The 17,256-nt window shown below is 35.1% G+C and overlaps 1 protein-coding gene across 3 annotated transcripts in view; it reads left to right on the forward strand.

Moving 5' to 3' along the window:
- Positions 1-17,256, forward strand: part of LOC149567512 (Zn-dependent exopeptidases superfamily protein) — a 153,434-nt gene that overhangs the window by 91,440 nt on the left and 44,738 nt on the right. For all 3 annotated transcript variants that reach the window (XM_089820730.1, XM_089820731.1, XM_089820732.1), the window contains one exon: positions 8,142-8,266. In XM_089820730.1, the coding sequence (XP_089676856.1) occupies positions 8,142-8,266 (125 nt within the window). The remainder of the gene's footprint in view (positions 1-8,141; positions 8,267-17,256) is intronic.

A 17,256-nucleotide genomic window follows, 5' to 3' on the forward strand; every position in this document is an offset into this window, starting at 1 on the left:
ACGTACATTATTTCAGATTTACTTCTGTTGCAGTATAGACATCAAATAAGACTTTCAAGACAACGCCTTAGAAAACTGTATCTTTGAAAAAAAACATTTTAACCCTTCCCTTTCTCCCAGAGATACCTGTTCTGAAAACTTTACATTTTACATACAGTCTTCAGTCCTCCTTCAGACGCTCGTAAAATCAGTGCATGAGATATCACCATTTACATAGTATCATCACTTTATAATACAATATTTTGAAATGCAAGGTATAAAAAATGATCTTCAGCAACTTCAAATAGAAAATGAGTGCAAGCCATCCATGAAACCTCAAACAATACCTCATTGTTTTCACCACCCAAGCACGTAGATCCACAAAGGTCCATTCCCCGTGCTAAGAGATAGAACTAAAGTCCACACAGGAAACTAGGGCAATCTAAGGTTGTGGGATATCACCTCCCTTCACAACAAAGAAGATCAAATCCCAACAAAACATAACTCCGAAGACAAAGCCCCAAAGTGAACTTCAAAGCTTCAATATCTCAACATAAATATCAAGCACAAGTGTCAAAGCCCAAAACACAAATCATAAAGTCACATTACAAAACACAAGAGGAAAGTTTTGTAGGATATAGGCTAGGTGAGTGTCATCACATAGCTCTCTATGTTCGGATTCTTCCTAGCAGTCTTGTACCCTGGCGACCTGTCCTAGTAGCTGCAATGACCTCGATACTCCAATGGGACCTGTGCGGACCATTAATCCAATCTTTTGTCTTATTAATATTTTTATCAAACCCTTACCCATTCCCATTCATTTTTAGTTATGTTAGGTTTTCTTTTCCAAATCTCACCCAAAGGCTCTAGGGAAACAAAAGACTCTTCCACAAGACCTCCCTTAGGTTCTCATGCGTTTTCTTGTGATCCACATCATCAAGACAGAACCTAACGCTAAAATGCAAAATGATGGCATAACAAGAAAGAATATCACAACATTTGCATTAAGGGACGGTTTGGTTGTGGGGATAGGAATTGACAATTGGGAATTGCTATTCTAGAATTGTTATTCCGGAATAGAAATTTGTTTTCTTTGTTTGGTTAGATAAAATAGAAATTGTTTCATTGTATAAAGAAACTCAAAAGGCATACAATAAAGGGTTCTATCGTACGATACAACTCCAATGTACCATACAACAAAACAAAAGTATAGTATGATTCAAGATCCTATTTCGTACAATATTGATGACCAGAAAATTAAAAACTGAAACAGACTGGTCCTCAAATCTTATCTGCACATGGTATAAGATCTGAGGAAGGGTCTGAGTGTTCCCAACACCTTCTAGATCCAACAACATGCCCAGTTGAAGCATTGGATCAACCCAGACATAAAAAAACACTATAACAACACAACCCAAAACATCTTAAGTAGTGACCAAGTACATTCCACTAAAAAGACACATGTAGGCCTGACCTCAAAACAACCCCTCTCAAGTCAAGGAGAGCATGATCTCAACCCATTCAAAGTAAAATTCAATTGTATTCTCAGAATTCCCACAACATACACATAGATACACAAATTTATTGTACTTTGGGTTCTTTTAAATATTATTACTTAATTAATTGTATGATACAACTCCAATGTACCACACAACAAAACAAAAGTATAGTATGATTCAAGGTCCTATTTCGTATGATATTGATGACAATAAAATTAAAAACTGGAACAGACTGATCCTCAAATCCTATCTGCACATGGTATAATATCCGAGGAAGGGTTTAAGTGTTCCCAACACCTTCTAGATCCAACACCATGCCCAGTTGAAGCATTGGATCAACCCAAACATATAAAAAAAAACACTATAACAACACAACCCAAAACATCTTTAGTGACCAAGTACATTGCAATAAAAAGACACATGTAGGCCTGACTCCAAAACAACCCCTCTCAAGTCAAGGAGAGCATGATCCCAATGCATTCAATGTAAAATTCAATTGTATTCTCAGAATTCCCACAACAAACACATAGATACACAAATTTATTGTGCTTTGCAGTTCTTTTAAATATAATTACTTAATTAATCATTCCTTTCTCACTAAGTGCAATGTCATTTCATAACGTTATTATCTCAGAAAACATATATTTTGCATATATACACAAAGACACACACTCTCATATAATTTTATAAAAGCAAGGAGTTTCTTTTAGGGTTCCAGTCTCAACCTGTGGTCAATTTCCAAGTTCTTCCTAGATCTCCAAATCCTTCTTCCATGCACCGTGATCCCCTTTCTGGAATGAAAATTTCTCCAGAGTATATCACCTTTTACTCCAATTTTTTAGGATAATTCTTGCAACCTAATCCTTCCCCATTTCTCCCTCCTTTCTTTTCAAGAATTCCCCCTCATATTTATAGACCTCTTATTAGTTGGAGAGTTGGGGGAAGTTGCTTCATGAGAAGCTACGCCCCTTCTATAAGTCTAACTAATACTATTTATTAAATAATTGATTAATTTAATTATAAAATAAGGTAGTTTACCTGTAGGTAAAACTAACTAACCTACCCTTGTTCCTGTACCTACAAACATAACTAAATTACTTTTATAAATATATTTTTCTAAATTAATTTAACCAATTTATTTATTAAAATTATTAAAAGGTTCACATACACATGATTACTATGCATCAAAACATAGGCATATTTAACTAAATACACATAATGGAGCCCTAATTTTGGCAAATTGGGGTTTTCATTCAAGCTTTCTCTCCTGCTTTTATACAAGTGATGATACACTTATTCAGCTGTATCACAACTTCATTATGGAATTTAAAACAAAGATAATTCTGCTAAAGTCTGCACACTTTGTTGTCATAGTTTCATGTCAGTACAAAAAAAGGGGAAGCTATTATTAGCCTCTTAGGGGAAATATTTGAAAAGTTTATCTAGATAATATAGTAAGATATCGATCCTGCAGTTTATGCAAGCTGCCGTTGGGTCTCATTCCAACATTGTAAAGCAAGACAAGAATTTGCTGAGTTTTACAAAAGTGCACTTCTCTATTTTTACAACTGTGGAATCTCTTTCAGAGTCATCTAAGCCAGATTTGGCTTTGATTTATTTCTTACTACTTGGGGGAATGACTCACAGACTGGAAGCTTATCATACTTTCCAGACCATTAGCAAGACTCAGGCCTTAAAGTCTGCAGAAGCTAATCCGAAACATTATGTTATTCTGGAGAAAAGCAAGAATAATCAGAAACAAAGATTATTATTGATAGCATGGCATAAATAGGTTTTAATCTGCATATGATTAATAATTCTAGATACTACAGCCAAACAGCGTTCTCAATACAGTAAACTGGAAGTGAAATGGGGATCGAAACTTGTGGAATGGTCATGAAAGAATATTACAGATTGATCATCAATAGTGATAGACAATCATCCTCAGCGCGTAGAGGACTCTGACCATCTAATCAGAAACAAATGCGATTGGCAAAATACCATAAATAGGGAGCAAGAAGAAAAGTAAACGTCCCAGCATTTATACAAACAAAAGCCATTAGAGCATGTGCTATCAATGAAATATGCAGCATCATCATTGTGAGCTATTCTGGAGTTTTAAAGATTCAACAAAGTTATTAAATTAAAAATAATGAGGAAATATCATACGCAGAGGAAGAGTCTTCCCATGCCACAAAGAAAAGAAATGGAATAAATATTAAGAAAAGAATCGACGGTGATTATTGTTCCAAGAAGTATTAATGGCAGGAGAAAATATATACAGAAGCAACGTAAGGAATTTATTCCACCATAGAAAACTTTGGTAACTGGCAGCCCCTCATACATGTCCAAGAAGTTAGCAGAGGCTTGAGACTACTAAAGTCCACAAAAATTAATAGCACCAATGAGTTAGCTGTAAGTCACCATAAGACAATAATTTCCAGAAATATATTGAGCACTGGAGACACAGAAATGACTTTCAGATTGCTAAAGAAATAATATGCATATACACAGTGATATGATTCAATCATTATCAGACAAACATGGTGAATCAAGCAATTACAATGAGTCCGAAGGAAACCCAAATATCATCTACAAGTCTTCCTGCAAATGGTAACTGTGGCAAGGACTGCCCGATGCGTGGAGTTTGGCTTTTATCGAATGGGCGACTAACTATTTGACTGATCCGTTACATCAACAACAGTTGCCATTCTCGTAACACATTGAGCAAATTTGAATCTCAATTTTTGAATTATAAATGAAGACAATACCTTGATGGGATAAAATCTCATTCAAGACGTCAACCATAAAATCACCTGTTTGATATCTGTAGAGGGAGAAATAGGACGTGGCTATCCTCTCTACAAACTGTACAGTTGACCAATTTTCAAAAACTCGAAAACATCATGAATTTTTCTGAAAATTTTAGCACTACGTTTTTGTGAATCTGGAATTTTTTTTTTCTGTTTTGTCTTTAGTGCATTTTGTTTGGAGATTAGCCTGTCCCGAAATAGAGTGGTGTCGGAAACAATGAAATGAAATGGCAACCAGAAAGATGCCAGATATGGAGAGCAATGGAATGATGATATATAGCATCTCCCACGTCAGATAATTCTTGCCAGGACATTGTCTATGTGCCATCATGTGAAGCCAGCGAATATATGAAAGCTCCATCCTATACACACAAAGAGTGGATGTTACGAACATATTGCATGGTCCAATGGGGGCAGAATTGTTAGAGATATAAATCAAGACAAAACCATAACTGCCGAAAAATATTGAACTAGCGCTAGTTTGAAAGAATATAAAGATGTGTGATTAATAAAGACAGTAATTTGTTAATGTGTTTTAAAATCAAATGGGTATTATTATTGAAGAGACATAACTTTATGATTTTGAAAAGTCACATCGTCTTATGCAAAAGATATAAGTGAAGAATATTTCATTTGTAAAAAACAATGAAACAAAAGCAATACAATTATTATAAAAAGATATTTAGATTTTGTAAGGAGAAATATAGACGAAGGCTGAAGTTGCAAGATAAATTGATGTATTATTCTTTTATGATTAATACAAAATTTCAGTTCTTGATAATTTAAAAGGCAAAGAGATAAATTACAATTTGGGTTAGTACCTTATGGTCACCATGGTGATTGGTGATTTATTCGTAACCATACATGTGTATTAGATCTTTCATAGCATTTTTGTTTGATAATCAGGGATAGTGTGAAATACACTATGTTTCCTCATCCGTGTCTAATTGGACTTCCCTTTGAAGAAGTTTAAAATCCTTGTAGACTATCATTAATTGCATATATGATTGGTCTTTTGCATTTAGAATACAGGAACAATTGATGATATTTGAATGTATGTCATCCCATAAGGTTGTACATAATAATTTTTATTGTAAACTCTATTGCCCAATTAAACAAGGTACTAGTCTTTTAGAATCATTCAAAAGTAGTCATTGAGTTCGTAGAAGTTTGTGAGCCTTCTCTATATTGCCTTCTTGCAAGCATCAACTCAAATATTAATTAAACCTTATATAAACGTTTAATCATCTCAAGCATTATGTAACTTCATTTTGATCAAGTTTAAAGATTTTGCCAACCTAAGAATTCACAAAGTTTAAATTTGCTGTAGAAAAGCTTTGAACCAAGTCATAAGGGTTTAAGAAAGGTTTACCCACCTAGGTTTAGTGAAGCCTAAAGTCTAGGGGAATTAAATCAGGGGGTTATTCTTGTTCGTTGGCCAGAATGGATTGAGTAATCCTATTGGAGAATTGGCAAAGTTCTTGCATTTTCAATCTATGGTTTTGGGAACAACAACACGCACACACATACAAGTATGCATATAGGAGAGACGACCTAGTACCCGCCCAAGCTAACTTTGGGCAGCTAAAGGCTAAAACTTCTAATTTGTATGTTGAAATTTGTCGATTTTTTCGATGAACCTTTGTACATGAGTGAAGAGCTTAAAGCTAACCTTTCAACTTTTCAACATTTACGAAGCTCTCTGTAGAATTCATAGAGTGCAAGGTGATCTAAAAGTGTCATTTTAAAACGTTCGCCTGATACCCGTCATGTTCACCCCCTAATAGTTGCTCACCAAAAAAAATTAGTACTTTTTGCACAAGTGGACCAATCAACAACTGATAAAGCTAAAAAATGATCAACTATTAGTACATGTGCTATCATTTTTTGGGGGTTTTTTATGAGCAGTAATTGAGGGAATATATAATGGTAGATGTAGTGGTCATTGGAAAGTAGTCGGCTATTGGGTCATCTCCCCTACATGTGCACCCATGTATATATATTGATGTATATATCGTTACAAGAAAGAATAAAGAAGTATACAAACAACAACATCCTCAAGAAGTTGACTCACGAGACATAAGCAACATAAACAAAACCTCAGAAATCAAATTGAAAGACCAATCGAGTAGAACGATAACCAATCCGCCCACTGGGATCAATACGATTATGAAAGCATGAATCTAAGGCCATCTCTGGAACCATCTTTGAATCAACAATTTTTTCGAGGATTTTAAAGCACACCGAGAGCTATATAGTTAGGTGGAGTCGATGCCTAGTACTTGCATATCCTTGCATCACCAAACCACAACACACACACACACACACACACACACACACACACACACACACACACACATATATATGAACAATAGTAGACAAGGAGTGCAACATCGTGTAGATCTCCCGTAGGAGTGATTTTGACTACCTCCCCTCATCCTGCAAACATGCCAAGGAGAGTATATACCAAAATATGATGGGTTAGCAGACTTGGTCCAAATCACAATCAAATAGATGCACTAATCAAAGAAACTGATCTTTATTAATAGGAAGATGAGCATATACCTTAACTAATTAAGATATTGTTTCAAAATAAAAATGGTGTTATCTAGCTGACATTCATTTCATCGGTAATAATCAAATCATGGGATTCTATGTCTAACAAATATACTCATCCCAATCCAAGCACAATAGATAGCATCATCAAGATAGATTTTTAAGAAGATCATCATGCACACTGGGGATCAACATAGATCATAGGATATATTTTGCCAAGTAATATTCAAGATCCTAATTAGAAAGCATATTATCAAACACATTCTCATCGTATCACATCCACTTGGTTAAGGTATCTTACAAGTATACACATACCATGGTCAAACTGAAACATTTAGAACCAATCACTTAAAGAGAAATGTACCTTCAAACAACTCGGGTGTTCTAATTGCATCCCTTAGTACTTTAATAACATGTTAGGGTCAGAGGAGCATTACAAGACTTCCTAGAAATGGAAATGCATGTGAAATTTCTTTGCCATTTATAATATAGCTGTTTCCAAAATGGATCCTTGAAGTTTCTAGATTAGGATCAGGACCTGAAATGTTTTGGTTCTGAAATTTGGGTGGTAGAGCAATGCCTAGAATTTCCTGCAATGTAGAATGTACGTAATTTTGGCTGTTTGGTCACCAATGAATATGCAATGATATTACAGCTGTTCAATGCCTTTGACTAAAACTTATTTATCATAAATGTAGTTTCAACTATAAAAGATGTGTCTGTCTAGTTATAACTTGGTTTTCTTTGGAGACATCCTTGGACATGAACGATGATTAAGTTATTGGGTGACAGCATTTTTGGGACATTATCAAGTATTGAGCTCTGAAATGGGAGGCCCTTTGCAAATAGTCTTCTGTACTGAGCTATGATTGAGGTAGGAGGATTATGGTTGTATTTTGACTTTGGGTACACATAACTAAAGGAGTAAATTCTAGAATATTAGGATTTTTTAATGAGAGATCAGTTGGCAATGACAATTTATCTTTGCTGGACAAGAGAATAGCTTATTTAATGTGTACCTCCAACCTGGTTCATGGAAAGTATTTTTGAATTACTCTATTTTTTAGGTTCCAATTTACTATTTTATGTGGGTGTTCTCTTCTTACATGGAAGATAATTAGTTCTAAAAGTTGATGCATGCATAGAAAAATTAATATTGCAGTCCTGAATAATGTGACGAAATGTTCTGGTTGACATAGACATTGCAGAGGTTAAAATATGATATTGTACTAAATTTTTACTTTGCTTTCTGTAGCTTCTGGATGTGGGTTTGATAATGAGAATCTATTGACAGGTCACTCTTGGGCTATGCTATTCCTCTTATTGTGCCCATTGCATTTTCTCTCTATTTTGGTGGAGTTTGTCTACAATTTCTTATTGAGAAGATGGGAATGTTTGGCTCTGTTCCACAGCCCTATGGTATCCTCCTGACCTTCAGTTTATCTTTATACATTAGAATTTTACAATATTTGGCTTCACCAAAATTTTTGTTGACTATAGACTATATTTGTTTTTTTGTTGAATACATGTTAAACTTATCTTGAAAGTTTCAATATATTTTGTGCGGGATACCATCTAAATGTTCTACCCTGAAAATTATCCCAGCAGTCTCACATTTTCGTTGATCAAGAGGCCTGATAGTCTAGATGGTTATTATCATCCGCAGGGTATAAAGTCAACCAAAAATAGAGAGTGGAAGAGGAATTGGAGTAACCCTTTCCAAGAACCGTATTATATAGAGAGTTAGAGACAAGAAATGGATCAGTTGATACCAGGCCGGCTGATGGCACTTGATCAGAAATTCATTAACAGAGAAATCCAAGCTACAGAGATCACATAGGCATAACAATCTGTTGAGTGAATCCCTTCTTACAGTCACTAAGTAAACTTATCTGAGTTAGACACCTTCTCTGCGATTATTTAGGTTGACATATCCTTCTATAATGAAGGATGTGTTTACATTGCATTCAGTATCAGTGAAGAAAATAAACACATATCATGGCTACTGATGCAGATTTGTACCCTTTTTAATAAAATTTCTAAAACCAAAGATTGAAGAACTGCAAATAGAAAAAGGAGCTGAATGACAGGTGATAAGAACTATATAACAAGATCTGCAAATCTTCTATACTGATTGTCTATGCTTTGGCTTTTATCCATGGCCCTAGTATGAACACGGTTGTCTCTTATCCTCTTAAATACAACTTAGGGCCTAAGTTAGGCTCTGGCCAGTTAGAACTTCCTGATTGTCACTCACTACTATTTTAGATTAATACTAAACTAATACCAGTGGAGTATTTTGAATTTCAAAATTGTAATGTCCCCTTTTTGGACATTAGAAATATATAATATTAAAATTGACTTGGAGAGTGTGGACCCAAGATATAAAAGGTCAATTTAATATTATAAAGTGGGCTAAAAGGGACAAAGAGAGATAAGACGAAAGGCCAGGAAGGGAGTTGAAGAGTCACAACTGTGAAGATAAAAAGAGATGAGACTCATTCATTTGGTAGGCTTGATTTATTATTCAGATTTTAGTTTCTCTCTTGGGAGAGTAATCAGAAAGCGTAAGCTTTCAGCTAGTGTGAGGACATAGCCCCTCGTGTCGGTAGACAGTAGACGCAAACCCATTGTCCGTGGAGACGTCATTTTAGGTGTCTCGTATTCACTTACAGGTTCTTCTCTAAGTGTTCCAATCTGACTGTAAATTCTGTGTTTAAGATTGGATTTTGAGTATTGGATATTGTATTGCTGTTGTATAATGCAATAACATATTTTAAGGAGTTATAAGAGTTTGTTGGTTGTCATATTTTTGGTTCGTAACGCATGTTCATATGCTTGAATCCTGAATATTATTTTGAGAAAGATGGTTTAATATCTATTGGAGTATACACTGGTTTTCTATTGTCGTTCATAATACATCTGCCTATATTTAAGTGTTGAATATCAGTTTTGTGGTAATAATTGGATAGATCTTTTGGGGATATCTTCATAGGGTTTATGTTACTGGTCTTAAAATGCAGCTCCACGTGTTTGTGTTTTGAATGTTATCTGGGAAAGAAATAAATTGGTTCAATATCTGGTTTGGGACATTTTAGTGGTGTCAGAGTCGTGCATCCTGCCATCCTGTGAGGTTATTGAGTTATCAAATCTGGAAAAACCTAGTACTCACATTTGCACTTTCAGAACTGAGATTCAGATTGATACATCGATTACAGAAGGTTGGAGTTCCACGTTAGGAAGAAGAATAGTGATTGAAGGGTCATTGGCTAAGACACGACGTAGTATAGAGTATGAATAACCATGAAAGTCAGTTTGCATTCTAGAAGCTATAGCATTCGAAAATACTAATACTGGTATATTTGATGTACACCATAGTGCTATTTGAGGAAGGCGAGATCAACAACAACTAAGGAAGTGTCGGTTTGGAGGCCACATGATTCCTAAGAAGTTGCGGGTGACATTTTGCAAGGTAGAACCTCACGAATGGACTAGAAGTGTGAGCGAAGTGGAAACCAAACATAGTAGACCTGTTACATTGGGTTGAGCATATACAGGTCACACACGGCATAAGGATTAAGTCCAGACACAAGGGAAGTGATTGAAGTTGGGGTGAGACTAGATAGAGCTATAGCAGTTTGGAATGATGTAGAGATTGTCGTGGACATCCTAGGTTTTGTAGGAGGTCTAGTTAGAGTAGTCGGACTCGTGGTTGCCATCAACCAACAAAGACGAGATCAGGATATCTTTCCACCGCAAGTCACCATCGTGGAAGTGCTCAGATCACGAGCTTATGAAATATACACTCTAGTTAGATTGAGCGGATATTAGCATGAGGTTATAAAGTTGGAGAAGAGATTATAGGACCAATCATTTCTATAGGCATCCACTTTACTCTAGGACTAAACGGATAGCCGCAAAGTATAGTGAATTGGAGACGTTACTAAAAGACCAGATAACCGCTTCACTCCATCATTGTTGTTGCTGGATATTGGAAAAGTGTGGTGCTTGGATAAAATCGATGACAGGTGTGATTCGATTCCACAAACTATTATTGGAATCTGAGTGTGGGTAATAAGTCTAGAATTTGCATAATGGTCGAAACTAAGAATCGAGCATTACTCTTAACGGTGGGTTGGCTTTGTTGATTCCCAAAACTGCAGATTGAAAATTCAAGAGCTTGCCACTTCTTCGATAGGATTCGGCAATCAGTTCTTGCCAACGAATGGGAATACTTATCGATTCCCCTGCACTTTAGGCTCCACTACGCCTAGGTGGATAGACCTTCTCCTCAAATTTGATCACTTGGTTCAGAGCTTTTCTAAAGCGAATTTAAGCTTTGGAGTTCTCCAGTTGGCAAGGTCCTTCAACTTGATGAAACTAAAACTGAATGTTGAGTACTTGAAATAATTGAATGTTTTGTATAAGGTTTGTTAATAATAAAATTTGATTCTTGTAGGAAGATATAGATTTTCTGACTCCAATAATAGAAAGACCAGTGCCTCTGTTCATCTGGGTAGTAGAGTCAAGTTCGGTGAATTTTCACGTACAACTTTATAAAGTTCTTATGTACTTGAACTGCCAACAATTTAATAATCAAGATGTGACAGGCCAAATATTATGCAATTTTAAATTAGTCTAGATTGAATTTTAACTCCTTTGGTAGGGAGACAAACTGAATACAGATATGGAAACAATAATATATTTCACTATATCTATGATGATCGAATTAAAGAGGCTAAATGACCATGTCCACATCTGACATTTAAATTGTATACAAAATTCCAAAAAAATAATTACAAAGGACAATTGATCTGCAGTGTAAATCTCCATGCCATTTAAAAATAAACAAAAGACATTTTATTTTAATATAAAATTAAAATAATAGAATTCATATTACAAAGCCATATTGAGCCCTTATTCCTCCAAACAAATAATATAAAATACTTTTGTAGAATATGGATGTTTGAATATTGAATTTACAAATAGCATACCCCTATTTATACATTGCTAAAAGGGTGGATGTAACTTTTCAAATGAAAAGTCACTTCTTTTCCAAAACTAAATTGGACCTTTCCATTGTTTTGATTTTTATTTCTTTGGGCAAAATAACAATTATTAATGCTTTTATCGGCAATCACTTTATAATTCTTTGGCTTCTCACTTTTGTGTGATTTTTGCTTTGTCCATGGTGTGCGATCTCTACATAAATTCCTGAAATTCCTAATGGCACCATGTGAGAAGGATGGAGGCTTTATTTGTGCTTCTAACGTGCTGTGTCCCATCCTCGAGTGTTGGGGATTTGCTAAGCATAGTTTGGGCATCAGCAATTACAGAAGGATCATTATCTGCAGTATATAGAATTTTTTGAACACACTCTTTTATCAGGGCTAATTTATGTTAGTGGTTTATATTCGTTTCCATTAGTATTAGATCACTTCTTCAATATATCTTTTTCCGCGAGTTCACAAATATGAACATATCGTTTTTTATTGCCGTCTCATCCTCATGTGTATTGGTTTATATAAGTTTTCAATATGCCATCCAAATGCCAATCCCGTTATACTATATGTCGACAATCTACCAGATGGAAAAATAAATTATCTTTAGATGGTTTTCATGTCTTCAATCTATACATGGTTAGGGAATATCGATGTGACACAGTCCACGTGATCCTTCTCTGACTTTCTTTTGTTCCTCTCCTGTCGTGGACTATAGATCCCATATTTATATTGCCATGAAATTTGGATAGACTAATCAAGGAAACTTCAAGGGCTCGATTTTCCCTTATTACGTAATAAATGATTTAAGAAATCATTGCACATCCCAACAGTGCTAGGGCCTAACTAAGCTAACTTGCAAATATTAAACTGAATCAATAACAAACATGTCTGGCCTTTCATGGATGTAGGTATATCTACATCAAGTATGAGAATTCATATAGCTCCTTCACTTGAGTGAATATTGTGTTGTTCCATACATATGTGTGAGAACAGGGTCCTGATGAAATTACTGAGCCAGACATGCCATTAAATCTGCATTCATTTTTCTTGACAATCCGCAATTCTTAGTATGCTTCCATCTTATCTATCGAATTTGTTCTGCATTTGCATATATCTCTGAGAGATTGCATTAGAGGTTGAATATGAACATAGGACTGCAATAGATGGATGATAGTTGTTTTTCTCTTAGATTTACAGTTTGAACATTGCTGTGAACTTATAATTAGTTGGAAAATGAAAATGGAAGGTACTGGTATGTTGGAATATGTTCTAGCTCAATAACTTAGAGATTTCAAAATACACCATGTACATCATCTGATTTATTAAATGTTTCTTGAGACAACAAAACAAATTCAGGATAATGCATAAATGGAGACCCAAAATTTTGGGCTCCATCAGGCTCGACATTTATAGAACATCTTAACGGATCGTTACTCTGAACAGAGAGTTATTCTGGATAGTTGTCTTTTGCGTGGAATACATTTTGGAGGAAAGGTTACGAAGATGTGTCTTCATTCAATGACGATGGGCATAGCCTTGCCTTATATACATGATGTTTAGCGTCAATCTGCTCATGCCTTTAACGCAAGAGATTTGGAGATGAAATGTTCGAACACCAATTGATACGACGTGTTGACTTACGATTACTCATTGCTATTGAATTTGTCTTCCTGTGGCATTCGTTGGTAGTGAAATAATTGATCTAGTGTTAAAAGAATAAATAGATGGATTTATAGGTTAAAGGAACCCCTATAAGCCAGGAACAAATTTGCTTGACCAGTGAGACCACTAGCACACTCGATCTAGTTTGTGGAAACTATAATGACGAAGAGGAAGCTAAAGATATCTAGATCAACATAAGGAAAAATGTAGATTAGATGATTCCAGTTGTAGATAAGGAACATACAAGTTTCTATGTTGGTGATTTGGAGGTTAGCCCTGACAAACATGTTGATGAGGATGGTTGTACTCGAAGTAACATGTTGGAGGCTTTGTATGATGAACCATATGTTTCATATACGCGTGATATTAACTTCAATAAATAGTACAAGATGACACCACAAGACGATGAGTTGTATCAACATGATAATCATGAGATGCATGCATTAAAGAACCAGCTGAAGGTTAATAAAGACATGGTTGTGGCATCTTTGGTATGTTATGACAACACTCACAAGTTGGTTGAGGATCTCTATAGGAAGGCTCAAAGGAAAGCGGAAGGAGATTTTCTTGTTGCTGATTTGCAGGTAGTCAAAGCAGCTCTTGAAACTATGAAATCAGATTATTTATATTTGATTTCCAACAGGGATTATATTCTTAAGGTTGCTGAAATATATGTTGATCAGTCAAATAAATGAAGGAATAAGATTATGAAGCTCAATAGGGAGCTTAAGGATACTCATGAGGCATTGGATGATACTCAGATTTCTCCTAAGGAAGCAAAAAATAAAGTTAAGATCGCAAATCGTTTTCAGATCACATTCAGCTTATAGACAACCCAATTTTTGAAGTGGATGCTGATTGGACTTCCGATAATCCCCTTTTTGAGATAAATGAGGGCACTCTTTATGAATGTCATGAAGAGGATGATCTTGACTTAAGAATATTGGATCCAGTTATAGTTCCTAGCGGTGAATCTAGGTCACAGGATTGGTGTGGTGAATTGACTATGTTCACTTGTCCTTTGATCAGTCTAAATATGGTTCCTAATTTCAACCCATACAGGAGTTGGATGGATTTCATACATCAGCCATTCAATAGATCTTGGTGGAGTGTTGTTGAGAGTTATGTTTCAATAATAGGGAGTGGTTTTTCAGCTTTATTCTTATTCATAGCATCTATGTATTTGGGGGTTTTCCAAATTGATGGCGACAGTATGTTATTTGATGTGCCCATGGTGTTATTTTCACCTTTTGAGTAGCTTGTTTCTTACATCATCTATTTAGGTCGGGTTGTTACCATCTACTGGGTTATACATAGCTCCTTGATACATTTCTACCTCATCATATCAGCTGGTCATGACAACAGGGTTTGGGATCTAGGTGTTGACAATATGTATCTATGGCTTGTTGAGAATTTTGTTGTAGTTCTACTTAGTTTGAGATTGGATGCGAGGATAATTAGAGTTATATAGTCTATAGGTGCAACGATATTCCATAGATTTATATGGGATCCAGGGATCCAGTTGTTGGATGGTTTGTAGTTTGACACCTTGTTTCGCAGTGTGGCAGGATTTGTTTTCAGATTGGGCTACAAAACTACCTGTAGATTCATATGGGATCCTAGTACTGATTGCTTGAGGACAAGCAATCTTGAGGAGGGGAGATTTGTAATGACCCCTTTTGGGATGTTAGAAGATTTAATGACATAGTCATATAATATTAAAATTGTCTATGAGAGCGTGAATAAAAAAGGGGCAATTTAATATTATAAAGTGGGCTAAAGGTGACAAGGGGGAATAAGACAATAAGATAGGAAGGGAGCCGAAGAGTCACAGCTATGAGGATTAAAATGAGAAGAGACTCATTCACTCAGACATGTTTGGTTTATGATTCAAATTTCAGTTTCTCTCTTGTGAGAGTTATTCAGAAAGCATTAGCTTTCAGCTAGCATGAGGACGTAGCCCCTCGTGCCGGTAGAAAGTGGACGCAAACCCATTGTTTGTGGAGACGTCATATCAGGTGTCTCACGTGTGCTTACAGGTTCTTTTCTTAGTGTTCCAATCTGACTATAAAACTATGTTTAAGATTGGATTTTGAATGTTGGTTATTGTGTTGCTAATGTGTAATGCAATAAGTTATTCCAACGTATTTTATGAGAACCTATGGTTTATATTGCTAGTTTTGTAATGCAACTTCATATGTTTATGTTCTGAATCTTATCTTGAGAAAAAAATCAGGTCAATATCTATTTGGGATATTCCAGGCTAGTACTCATAATATCAAACACCTAAATGAGTATTTGGTGAATATCATATGTTGATATTCTGGGAGACCAATACTCTTGATATTAAATGTGCTATCAAAATGATGGATATCTTTTGATCAAAGATATCCTTAATCTTGCTAACTTGATATTACTTTGAGTTGATATATTTGTTTATCCTCCCTAACTAAGAGGAGTGTTGATGTTTGGTAGCTTTTGTCTGATAAACGTATATATAATTATATATGAGATATAATTTATATATATAAGTTTATTATTATATAAGAGAAATATATATATATATATATATATATATATATATATATATATATATATATATATATATATATAAAACAATGATTAAATGTTTATTATATTAATTATCAAATCAAAAAATAGACATGTCTCTTCTTATCCTTTTCTCATTATAAATAAGAGGTCGCTGTCATTTGGAACACACATACCAAATATTATGGCAGTGCTTATTACATTTGTGGCAATCTTTGGAAAACTAACACAATTTGCAGTTAGGAAAGCATTTGCAACATCATATGCATCTACAAATCACAATTTGGAGCTATGGTTTGAATTTTTGAAAGGCATTTTGATCCTTACATGCAAATGCACTTCCAAAACCTGATTTTGGAGAAAAGGGTTGCATGCCAACTTCTGCTTGCTCCAAGTTTTCCTCTTTGCTCTCCAAATAAATGTGAGACTTGGATTTTGTTTGCATTTCTTGATCATATTACTTATTTCTTGTATTATTTTTCTCTGTCTTCCATTTGTTTGAATGCAGCCCTAGATTTTTGTTCCAAGTTATCAATTTGTGTCGAAGGAAGAGATATATTTTTCTTTTCTTTTCTTTGTTTTTGTAGATACTTTGTTTTCTTGTTTTTTATTTATCTTTGGTTTGTTTGTGAAGAAAATGATGAAAATTCTCCCAAAGAATGCAATTATCCATTCACATTTCCCAATTGCATATTTACACAAGGTGAAATGATGAGTTTTTCACCACATGTTATTGCATCCCCAAAACCCGATTTTGGTAAAAACTCATATTTTTGAACAAAAAAACTCTCATCTTACACACATCCGTATACTTCCAACTTGCATTTTTATCCATTCAAAAAAAGCCCCGTTTTGCCTCAATCTACCTTCCAAATACCTATTTTGGCCATTATTCGTGAAATACAAGCTATCCTAACCATTTCCAACCTTCCTAAGTGTTCAATAAGTATCTAAAACATACCTAGAACTCTTATTCTTCATGGAATGGCATTATTGTCCAGATCTTGATACCCTTATGGATTCAATCCCCTTGAAAGATGTTCTCTCTCTTCGGAATTTTCATGTTGCAACATGTTGGGTGGATATTTTGCAACCGACAGTTTTGGGTAAAAATTCAGTCACAAAATAGGATGACCAAGCACGACATGTGTGAGAAAAAGTCTCTCCTACCTTAAAGGAAGGCTCCCCCTTCTC

Source organism: Cupressus sempervirens, chromosome 3 (genome assembly GCF_028749045.1).
Source record: "Cupressus sempervirens isolate cs-2001-9-10 chromosome 3, ASM2874904v1, whole genome shotgun sequence".
Taxonomy (NCBI): Eukaryota; Viridiplantae; Streptophyta; class Pinopsida; order Cupressales; family Cupressaceae; genus Cupressus; species Cupressus sempervirens.